At 39.3% G+C, this 12141-nt stretch overlaps 1 protein-coding gene across 1 annotated transcript; it reads left to right on the top strand.

The window, feature by feature from the left end:
* Window positions 1–1424: 1424 nt before the first annotated feature.
* On the top strand, window positions 1425–11362 carry LOC125014485 (probable E3 ubiquitin-protein ligase HERC3). The gene is made up of 23 exons (XM_047595574.1): window positions 1425–1814; window positions 1895–2015; window positions 2117–2193; window positions 3159–3380; window positions 3485–3576; window positions 3974–4104; window positions 4604–4728; window positions 5119–5183; window positions 5266–5384; window positions 5480–5539; window positions 5626–5731; window positions 5801–5996; window positions 6786–6931; window positions 7024–7134; window positions 7229–7330; window positions 7691–7846; window positions 7937–8080; window positions 8705–8877; window positions 8968–9022; window positions 9121–9191; window positions 9405–9588; window positions 9669–9771; window positions 10394–11362. Exons 1-23 carry the CDS (start codon window positions 1604–1606, stop codon window positions 10612–10614), a joined length of 2991 nt encoding a protein of 996 aa, XP_047451530.1. The 5' UTR covers window positions 1425–1603; the 3' UTR covers window positions 10615–11362.
* The last annotated feature ends 779 nt before the right edge of the window (window positions 11363–12141 follow it).

Below are 12141 nucleotides of genomic sequence, written 5' to 3'. Positions count from 1 at the left end.
AGAAGATTTAAAATATCTAAAGTGGACTCTGAGGTTCTGGTGTCCAAACACATTGAGTGATGTTAAATTAGTTAGTTGTTTCAGAGGTAGATCTCAGGATAGAATGGAGTGAAGTCCTCCTGGCCCTGACTGATGATGTCACATTTCATTAGTAAATCACTGATGATGTCACAGTCCTATGGTACACCAGCATTCCGGAGGGGTATAAATAGCTCACAGATTCCAATTCACTCAGTATTCATTACACTGAGAAGACAGTTCGTGATAACTAAACCTTGTTCTGAGAAGATATTTTTAAGACACAATCCAAGTCCACAAAAAGTGATGCAGGCAGTTTGGAATAGAGACCTGATACAGATGCAAGACCAAACCACAAAGTCTCTCTGACAAGCAAGATAAAGAGCTTCTTTGCAAAACCACGCGTCACCTCCTGCACCAACACAGACGCCCGATGTTACAGAGGTCACCGCTGTGGATGTCTCTGTGCCTCTGGACATAGCTTCGGAGTCTGCCTTTGCATTTAAGGAAATACCTGAACAGGATGCAAGAGCAAAGACAAAACCATTTGTGAGCAGTGTCACAGAGTAGCTGATTTCACGGACTCTTAATGAGGTCAAGGTGACCAGCGGCTGTTCACCAAAATTGGGGATGAAGTCGAGAGTGAAGGCTTCATTATCAACCCTGACAAGTTGAAGAATGTGGACAAAGCCATTGTCAAGGACATCTGCAAAACGTGGCACTGCTCCAAAAAGTCTGTGTGGATTCTTATAGTCTTGGATGATCCACATGTTGAAGACATGATCATGTCCCAGCTGGAGAGACAACCTGAGGAACCTGGCATCACCACAAAGTTCTTTGCAACAACAGTATCTTATCTTATCTTATCTTATCTTATCTTATCTTATCTTATCTTATCAGATGAATCCATCACAGAGCTCAATCACACCTTTTCCTTCACTGATATCCATGCTTTGGTTTCAACAAAATAGAAAGTAGGAGAATAAAATAGAAAATGAAACAAATATATACAGTACATACTCTATTCTATAAAGTGTATAACACTGTTATTTGTAAGACACTATTGTTCATTTGTCATCCCACAAAATAACTGCTTATTATTCACTTACATTTAAAAATATATCTATGTATTTAATATTTATAGACATATTGTTAAAAATTATGTAGGTCAGGGTCACATCACTGTAAATAGATTCTCTTAAAGAAATGAAAACATGAACATAATATTTTGGTTCTCTTTGTCTACTCTCAGGACAACTATAGGAACTATTTTGTAAATGTTCTGAACCAGTTGTTTTGGTAGATGTTTATAAAAAAAAAAAAAAGAAAAAAAAAAGGAAAGACCCAAACAATGCTGTAGTCATGCAAAAACAGCGCACATCAACTCCAGTTTCACTTTCGTTTCTCCCGTTCACCTACGTCTGACTCACTGGGTGTGTTGTTTTCACTTCGTCGTGTTTCAGAGTTTTGTTTTCCATACCTCACTGCGTAGTTCGCACAAACAAACCAATCAAATTTCACTTCTTGGTCGTCGCCCGAATCATAAAAACCAGCCGCTGTTTCCTGCAGAGTCACTTTAGCGAAAATGTTTTCATGGGGAGAGGACTGGCAGCAGGGCTTCCGCTTGAAGAAGGGAGTCTCTACCGGTGACGGCGTCCACTTTTTAAACTTGACTTTTCGGATCTCTGACCTGTGTGCGGGTCACAGGGTGCTCGCATTCGTTAAAAGCAACGGAGACCCATTCATCATTCGCATAAATGAGAGCCCGGACGGGAAAGGAGTGAAAGGAAAGCTGAGTGAGTTTCAGTCTCGTGTTTTCATCGCAGGAGGTTTAAAGAAGTCGATCGGCTCATTCTGCGTTTGTGAATTTTTGCAGAGTTTGTGGACTGCAAAGAGAAGATCAAGGCTGTGAGCTGCGGAGATGATTCGGTCACATTTCTGTCTGAGGGAGGGAAACTGTTCTGTGTGGACGCAACTCAGACTCCTTTCATCCCCAGGTGAGGAGAAATAACCGGCCTTACCTCTGTTTATATGTTAATCTGAATGTACTGTATCAGAGTGTTGGAGCTCTAATACTGTATTTAATTTACTATTTCAGCACTCCAAAGGGTTTCGGCAACATACTTGTGTCTCAGGTCGCTTGTGGGAGCAAACACACAGTTGTCTTGACAAAAGGTCGGTGCACAACAAACTGCTACTAATCTAGAGGCAAAAATATATGAAGTCATGTTAATTAATTTAATTTCCTGGTGTGTATCCTGCAACTAATTTCCATTCCTATGTGTATCTTATATGTATCTTCACTTTTCTTTATGCGTTTAATCTTTTTTTCACCTCTTCCTCTTCTTCTTAAGTTTTGTGTGAGTCTGGAGGAGGAAGTGTGGGGTCATAGATAACATTCCTCTGCGTAGCTTCACTCTGGCTCCAAAGTTTCGAGATGCTGCCACACATTTTCCATATTTATATACAGTCTGTGGTCTGATCACACTGGTCAAAACTTTTTTTTATTTCCTTTAAATAAATAGATAGAAATAAATTGATAGCAGGTGTTTAACCCCATGTCACCATCTCATAACAATTCAATTGTTCAAATGTTCTGCTGGGAAACTTTTGGACCTGGTATTCGTGTGGATGTTACTTAGACATGTACCACCCACCTAGACCAGACTAGACACCCCCACCCCATAGCAATGACACTCCTTGATGGCAGTACCCATCCCTAGCAGGGTGCAGCCTGACACAGACACACACACACAAACGAATTAGGAACAACTCAGAAAAAACGTGAAGAAGGGCACAAGTTGCTGACCTGGCCTCCAAATTCACTAGATCCCAAACTGATCCAGTATCTGTGGGATGATCCAAAGAGACCCCAGACTAACAACACCCTGTTCCCCCTGAGAAGGTCCATGTCCATTCTCTGATGAGTCACAACTGTTTTGGAGGCACAAGGGAGACCTACACAATACTGGGAAAGTGATCATAATGTTATGCCTGATACATTTGAGCACAGTATCTATGAACTGTTGCACAGTTCTGAAAACATAGCTTCAAAGTGACTGAGACGAAGACCAAGTCTGATTAATAATTAACTTATGAGATTAGTGTTTTATAACCGGCTCAATGTGATTTCTCTACAGGTGGTCAGGTGTTCACCTGGGGCCAGGACTCCAGGGGTCAGCTGGGTCTGGGGGGGAGGAAGGCTGGGGCTGGTTCGCCCCAACAGGTCCAAACTCTGTCAGCGATCCCTGTGGTCCACGTGGCTGCAGGGGGGGAGCACAGCTTCGCCCTCTCCGTCTCTGGAGGTGTGTTCGGCTGGGGAGGAAACCACTGTGGCCAGCTCGGACTGGGAGACACAACAGGTGCTGACAGTTACATTTAGTTAAAATTCATTTATTTATTTATCCTGTCTGTGACATATGCTGAAAACACCTTTAACACCTTTAATTTTATGTTTGTTTTATAGACCGACATACTCCAACTCCTGTTCATTACCTGAACATGAAGAAAACTGTTCATATTTCCTGTGGAAAGGACCACACTGCTGCTCTGACAAAGGTTAGTCTGCAAAACGTAACTCCAGAGAGGCAAAAGAATAAAAAACAAACAAAAATGTTAACATACTTCATATGGGAGTGGAAGATTTAGGCACTAAAGCAGCTACCACACATCAGCTTGTACTACAAGTACAGCACCTGTCTGCTGTGAAAATTTAACATGAGATATATACATATATATGTATATATATAACTTTCTTTTTTCAGTTTATCAAGTTTGGTCTAGATTAATGAGTTTTGGTTTTGGATATATTATTATTTGAAATTTATTTGATTCAGAGGTAGACATGCGGCATGCACGGTTGTAGTAGTGAGGCTTTGGAAAAATACAGAAAATACAAAAACGTGCTGACTTTTTAGACTTCATTCATTTTGACCGGTGTTTGTCTGGTTCTCAGGATGGAGGAGTGTTCACATTCGGCTACGGTCAACACGGACAGCTCGGCCACAACTCGTTACAAAACGAACTACGTCCTCGTGTTGTTGCAGAACTCTGGGGCGCAAAGGTCATCCAGGTTGCATGTGGAAGGTACGACAAAAAAAATAAAATAAAAACATATCCTCGCTAGTGCATTGTTGGTGTTAGCCACAACATTAAAAGCAGCAACCAAGAAATCTCCTGGCATTTATGTGGATGTAACTCTGATACGTACCAACACTGGAAACAAGGTCACAGCAAACTCTGCAGAGATGAGTTGTTTCTAATTTATAAAATAGAGATTTTGGAGATGCTCTGACCCAGTCGTCTAGCCATCACAGTAAATCTATCACTTGAACATTTTTCCTGCCTCTAACATCAGCTTTGCGTTATTCTCCTCACCTGTTGGTGGTCATAATGCTGTGCCTGATCGGTGTACATCCAAACGTATACCTTTAAGTGAGTTTATCAGACCTCTCAGCCTTGAGTAAAACACACAATGAAACTGTTCTTATAACTGTGACATTTTCAGGTTCGGAAATAAAACGCTTGGAGGCTGCAAAACATTTCAATAAATATGCTGATGTTAAAAATCCTGTTGTTTTCTCAGTCATCACACATTAGTGCTGACGGACGCTCAGAGGATCTACTCCTTTGGTTGTGGTGATCAAGGTCAGCTGGGACACGGAGAGGAGAGTCATTCGTCTGTGCCGCTACCTGTCCAACTGGCTCAGGGTGAATATACACACACACACACACATATATATATGATCTTCTTGGACTCAGCGCTGCTGAGCCAATCATGATGCTGCATATTACATGTTGCACTGAAAAGACGCATGGATCGTTTTGTTTAATTTTCTTTATTTTCATTCATTCTTTATCTAATTCATACATGTATATATATATATATACTGTGTAGTATTTAAATAGTTTTAGCTAGCTATTTTGTTGTAACACTTGTATGTAAAATCCCTAAAAACTTGAGAAACAAAATAAACCAAAGTCACAAAAATCCACAGCGTATCATCTGGTCCCCTCCAGTAAAGTTGTCAGTGTGAATTATCTGTAAATAACATTTCTTATGTCTTAATTATAATAATTATTCTCTTATCATCATCGTAGATACCGCTAATGACCACAAAATTCAAAACATCTACGCAGGAGGGAACAGTTCTTTTGCTACTGAGGTACTTGCACAAATACATGAATCTTTTTCTTTTTTTTAAATTCAAAGTAATTTCTCTAAATTAAACTGTTTGTTTTTAACAGCACGTTCATGAAGACTCAAACACAGGCCCTAAAATCAATGAAACACAGGACTCTGTTGATAATATGATCGTCAAATGGATCTCTGAATGTGATCCAAAGTCACAGAAAAGGATAAAACTGTAAGTATAATGTTACAGCTATTATTTATTTGACTCTAAAAGATTTTATCACTATCCTCTCAGTGTTATTGACATGCTGTATGAAACCTTTGCAGGGAAATTTTTGGGATGTTTTCTTCTGCATCCTGTTTGAACCAAAGCTTCCTTGACCGAAGGTAAACACAGGAGCTTCTGTGCATGATCATCACTAGCCCAAATTTATTTCATTATTAGATTTAAATGCACAATTTTGTCTTGTTAGGAAAGACCAACATTTCCAGACGTCGCCTAAGTACTCCGGTTTGCACTTGTCACTTGCACATCGTAACTTTGGGAAACTGCTGAAGATGGATTTTATTTTGGAAGAGGTAAACTGAGACCTGATCAGCAAATAAGCTTTTACTCTACTCGGTCATTAAGCTTTATTGTCTCTGCAGGTCGAGGCTGCTGTTCTGCGTCTGCTTCCCTCTCTCGATAAGAAACCAGTGGGAGTGGAGGGGTTGAGGATCTACCTGCTTCTCACTGAGTTTCTGCATGTGATCCAGAAACGCAAAGGGCTACAGAGCTCAAAGCTCGCTGAGGAGATCGCTGCTGCAGCACAAAGACTCTCTCCTGAGAGCCTCCAGATTATAGGTACTGAGAGAAAAACGCAATTTGTCATTAAGAATTTAAAAGGAAAATGTTGGCATTAGAAGAATAGAAGAAAAGTTAGTGTGAGTTCTGCTCTTCGTGGAGTCTGAAGTACAGAAATCTAAAAGCTATTGACAATCACAAACTAGATGACGTGAGATGAAAAAATTAACTAAATGAAAAGGACGCTTAGAGGTGTTGTCTTTCTTATATTTTTATGGCAGGCTCATCTAGAATAACCATCATAATGTCCTAGCCTCCCAGTCAAAAGTATTTGTCCTTTTTGAATATGAATCTACTGTGTGACTACTGCCACCTGCTGGTATCAGGACGTATTTCATTTCATACAGACACTCACAGTCTTTGGTATTTATCTCTGTGTTGTGTTCAAGTGCAACCTTTTGGTCCAGAAACAGGAGATATGAGGTAGCATTACAGTGATTCTTAAGTGTGTCCATTCCTTAAAAGCACCTTCCCAGTTCATTAGTACATAAAAATTAAAAGTCTTCTGTAGCACCAATTTGGCGTGTTGAATGTGCCCAGAGAATCAGGATACCAATTGGTCTTTAGCCGTAGTCTTTGTGGTGTGTTCGAGTGCAACGTTTTGGTCCAGACACAGGAGATGTGATGGAAAGTCACAGTCAGACCTCACTGTGTCTGTATTGCTTAAAATCACCATCCAGATAGATAAAAAGTGAGATTTTAAATTCTATAAAATGACAGGCTTCAAATGGAAAACACCATCTTGTGAAATTCTCTGCAATTAATGCCATTAATGTTTGTCATCCACAGTAGAGTGGTGGTCCGCACTGTCACCCTCTGTCATGGTCAGACATGTTGAGGTGTGGAAGAACGCGCTCTCAGGGATCTTGATGTCTAACCAGCTGTCACGCAACACAGTCAGCAACCTGCTACTGATCCTGCACAATATGCACAATGTTAGTATTTGTCTCACGGCAAATCTAATTGTACAACCTATCCTAACTATCTTTTCATCTGATTAACTGTTCATCATTTAATATGTTTAAAGGCCAACGAGAGGAAGAAAATCCCTGAAGCATCTTTTTGCTCAGAGATAAACCAAAATTTCCTTAACATGGATTTGCAGCGTTGGAGAAATTCATCTCGAGATGGCACTCAGGTCATTTATCACATTCTTTTATCCCATTGTTTCACTTTTCATATTGTGTACAGTCAAACAGCATCAACTTTTTGTGTTTTTTTTTTTTTTTCAGGTTGTAAATGATCCACCACTCCTTCTTCTTTGCAGCTCGGCATATCTGCTGGATCTGAAATCAAAGATATGGGTTCTTCAAACCAATAATAATTGGACTCAGGTAACTAACTACAGTCTTGGGTCTGAAGAACTTAATACAAAATAAAAACCATCAACTGGTGAAGTAAACGGCAGAGCTGCTCTTCTTGGCGTTAATGTGTAGGACTTTAGTACCACCATGCGAGGGGGTGTTCCTTGAATCCTGGTGCCACGTGTTCCTCAGTCAAGTGAATATAACAGAAAACTTTCTCCATCAGACGAGAACCACAATATTCAATGTCTCCTTGGTCCAGTTCTGATGTGTCTGTTGTATGAACTTTAACCAGTGCACAGGTGTCGGCATGGACACCCTGAATGGTCTGCAGCCCCAAACAAAACAAAGTGTGATCATGCACTGTATGTTCTGCCTCCTTTCTATCAGGGAGAGCACCAACAGCCGATAATGCCTTTCCCCTGGAATTGGGGGTGTGAGCCCGAGCAGTTTTTTCAACTGAACCTAAGGCGAGAGTCGCTCTTGGAAGAAACCTTCGCACAGTTAGCTGCAGCGCCTCCCAACACCATGAAGAAGCCACTTATGGTAAATATTTGATTTTTTTTTACCTCATAGATAAATCACAACCAAATTGTTTGATTGTTTCTCTCATCTAAGAATTAATTTATGTTACAGGTCTTTTTCGATGGGGACACAGCTGTCTCACAGGTCTACAGGAGAGACTTTTTTCACCAGTTGTTTCATGACAACATGTTTTTGTTGAAAACCGAGATGTTCATGTTCAATGACTCCAAAACTCTGGCGTGGTTCCCCTCCAGGGTAAGACTTTAAGACTTTATGGTGGTGATGCACCAAGTTGACGGTCGGTCATTTGTCAGCGTCAGGCAGCTAGCGTCTGTGTAGCTAGTTTTTTCAGGCATGTTGAATATTTGACAATCAAATATACAAATATTTCCACAACAACACGACACTCTAGAATAAATAAACTGTAGACCAAATGATTCAGGAGAGGCCAGCTTTGTGTGATGGCTTGTAGCTCTTCCTAGCCTCTGAGCTTATAGTTGCTTGCTAACCTCACAGCTAATAATAGCTCTTCCTAGCATACTAGCCTCCCAGCTAACAGTAGCTCTTCCTATCTTACTAGCCTCCCAGCTAATAGTGATTTTTACTAGCCTCCCAGCTAATCTTAGCTCTTCCTGTTTCCTCTATTGAATAATGAATACACATAACTGCCACCTACTGGTACAACTTTTAGTCCAGACACAGGAGACAATGTGAAGTAAATTCACAATCAGCCTTCGTTGACAAGGGTTTGATGTCAGCTTGGTGTGTCACTGCTTTTACTGACACGCACTAGAGAGAAATAATTATTTAAAATAATCAATAATGGAGCGGTTAAAGACATTTATGGGTTTTTTTGTTTTTTTACTTTTATAAATCCAGGAACCAACAGACGAACTTCAGAGAAAGTTATACGTGTTTGGGCTTCTGTGTGGACTGGCCTTATACAACAGCGTTATCATACAGTTACCATTCCCACTGGCTCTATTCAAGAAGCTACTCAATGTAGAACCAACACTAGAGGACATGATGGAGTTTAACCCAAGTGTCGGACAGTAAATATTTATTTAGTAATTTTAGGTGTTTGAACATCCAACACATTGTGACAGTAGAGTGCAGTTCTTCTAATATAACTCTATTTTAAGGGCTCTGCAGTACATCTTGGACCACGAAGATGATGACCTGGGCATGTGTTTTACGGTTGGTGTTGCCTTTCGAGTTAATTTTCAAGTTACATTTCTTCCCAAATGTTTTTCAGTGATGTTCTTAACCCCACCTGCTTCCTCACTCATTTACAGATTGACTGGGATAAGACAGAGGTTAAACTTGATCCTCAAAATCCTGGAAAGCCAGTGACAAGTGAAAACAAGTAAAATATTTCAATTTAATATTTGGGTTAGGTCTGTTTGAGTAGAAAGTTTAGCTGATGTAAAAGTTAAACTTTGTATTATAAACTGTGGATAGATCCTTGAGGTACACCACAAGTAAGAACTGAACAGAGTTTGAGTTAGTTTTGTTGCTCTAGAAGCAAAGTGGCACAGAGCAGCTGTTCGTTGATTTATTACTTTAATCTTCTGAATAGGAAGGAATTTGTGGATGCATATGTGAACTATGCCTTCAACACATCGGTGGAGCGTGTGTACCAGGAGTTTGAGCGAGGCTTCTTCCAGGTGTGTGACCGCCATTTGTTGAAGCTGTTTCGCCCAGAGGAGCTGCAGGGAGTGCTGGTGGGCAAAGATGACTATGACTGGGAGAAGATGAAAAGGGTACGATTGACAAAATTGCCTCAGAATATTCACGTGTTCATAATAAATCATTGTAACGATCTGTTTTATCTGTGATACAGAACACAGCTTATAAGTGGCCTTACAATAACAATCACCCCACCATACTGATGTTTTGGGAGGTTTTTGATGAACTAAGTGAAGACCACAAGAAAAAATTATTTTGTAAGTACTGTTTCCGTTTTAATATACCATCATATTCATGTTTGTTCTCAGCTGTTCACTATTAAACATTATTGTCTGCTGGCTACATGCATACATGAATGGAAAATTCACTCACTAGAGTTCTCAAGCAAGAATGATCTTTACTGCAAGTGAAACCAAATGAACCTACTTGAAATACATCACAGAATTTGTACATTGGAGTCAAATGTGCTGTGTTTTTTTTTTTGTTTTGTTTTTTTTTTTGTTGAATTTTTGGAATCTAATCATTAGAGGGTTCACATAGTGCTGCTTAAAAGTGTCACCATTTCCGGTGAGGTGGGAGCCAAATGCAAGACATAGAGGGATGAGGCAAGAGTTGGTAATGAAAGGAACTTAATGACAACAAAGGAGTAACAAAAGGTGCTGCAGGGATGGCAGGAAAAAGCACTTGCCATTGTTGATTTTAAACTTCTTGTATGTCACATCTGAAACACACCTGTAGCTACCTGTAGTTCCTTATTCTCTGACTGGTCCAACTACTTGGGTTCAAGCACATAGTTTGAAGCTTGGCAGAAGATGGATTCTTGTGCAGAAATATGCCAACAGACAAAAAACAATAACTTCAATATTTCTGTTTTTTCAGTGTTCGTGACCGGTTTTAAGAGGGTTCCCATTCTCGGCATGGACCAGATCCTGATGACTGTGCGAAAGTGCAGAGTCCAGAGCAGCTCTCACGATCAGCACTGTCCTCAGGCCCTGACGTGCTACTCTTATCTGGATCTTCCCTCATACTCTACCAGGGAGATCATGAAAGAGAAACTAATAGAGGCCCTAGAGTCGAAGAGAGGCTTCGTACAGCAATGATAGTGGGTCAAAGCATGTATCGAGAAAGAGTTGGCGTTATATTTACTGTGGGGTCACCTTTCCTGCACTACCTCTGGATAAAAATTAAAAAAAAAAAAAACTGTTAATGGTGTCATTCCTACTCATGACACCATTTCCTACTCTGGAATAAAGTACATATTTTTTTATGTGATAAACTGACACCAAGATAAAATTAAGAATTTCTACAAAATCTAATGTACTTGAATGTAAATATCACCTTAAAGATTTATAATGTTGTTGCAATTATTCCAATTTTCTGTTCTCTGGTTTGTGGCTCTGTATTAAATGTAAACTTATTTACTTGGGAGGCACATGGCTTGAAATGTTTATATGTGCACTTTTATAATGTATACGCTATAATTGAAATAATTTAACTAATGTGTGTGTGTGTATTATGAGTCTACTCAGGAACTAAGGATTATTTTTTTTATGTGATGACCTAACGCCAAGATAAAATCTAGAAGAATCTTTACTTAATCTAATGCACTCCAATGCAGTACTAAAGATCAAGATTTATAATGTCATTGCACTTATTCCAATTATCTGGTCTCCGGTTTGTGGTTGTGTATTAAATGTAAACCAATTTACTTTGCTCTATTTTGAGATTTATTACTTGAAAATAAATATTTCTCTTGATTTAATCATTTAGAAAAACGACAACATTCCCATTCATTTACTTGCATAGACAAAGAGAACCCAATTAAAAAAATGAGACAGAAACATTGTATGTGTGCATTTGTTTATTCCAGAAAATTGTATGTGATCCCCTTGTGCAGCAATAACAGCAACTAAACATATAAGCGGTGAATGAATAAATCAAACCATGCAATGGAGTCACAGACAGGTCTTTTGAGAGAAAGAGTGGGACAGAAAGAAACCACCAGATGGCCTCATTGTTCTGCTGGTTGGAATGTTAAATGAAACAAAGAGCAGCTTGGATGAGATCATCTTGCAGACTAATGCAGCCTCACAGTGAACAATACTTGAAATCTGAGCCCGATAGAGAGTAACAAAAGGACAACAAATGCAGTGGATTCAAGAATGAGTATACCAGTGACATCATGTAAAATAAATGGACATATGCACAATGACTCAATAAATGGACAAATAAATTTAAATTTACACAATGACATATGTAGTAAACACTACCAGACACTGTTTAATTCTATACAGAGATACTCATTATTAATAATTATTTAAATCATTATTTCCCTTCTGACCTTTAGAGTAAATCTGTGAATTTTGACCAAATTCATTTAAGCATTAAGTTGCATAGAGTCTGAAGAAGACTGGGAATGGTTCCCATCTTCTTCAGTTACAAAGAGACACAAAATAACCACAACAGAGGTTAAAAAAAAAAGTAACCATAAAATACAAAGACAGGCAAAATGACAGTAAGTGGAAATCACAGACAAAGACGCAAAGAGACACGTAACTACTGCAAAGTGATGCCAAAAATACCCAAAATAGATGCCTAACTATCAAAATAGTACACAAAACTACCTG

Source organism: Mugil cephalus, chromosome 10 (genome assembly GCF_022458985.1).
Source record: "Mugil cephalus isolate CIBA_MC_2020 chromosome 10, CIBA_Mcephalus_1.1, whole genome shotgun sequence".
NCBI classification, from domain to species: domain Eukaryota; kingdom Metazoa; phylum Chordata; class Actinopteri; order Mugiliformes; family Mugilidae; genus Mugil; species Mugil cephalus.
This window is presented reverse-complemented; position numbering and strand designations above follow the sequence as displayed.

Coding starts and splice junctions, on each gene's coding strand:
- LOC125014485 (XM_047595574.1), top strand. CDS start 1,604: ATGTTTTCATGGGGAGAGGACTGGCAGCAGGGCTTCCGCTTGAAGAAG. Junction 3,577..3,973: donor ACACTGCTGCTCTGACAAAG/GTTAGTCTGCAA, acceptor TCTGGTTCTCAG/GATGGAGGAGTGTTCACATT. Junction 5,732..5,800: donor TGGATTTTATTTTGGAAGAG/GTAAACTGAGAC, acceptor TTGTCTCTGCAG/GTCGAGGCTGCTGTTCTGCG.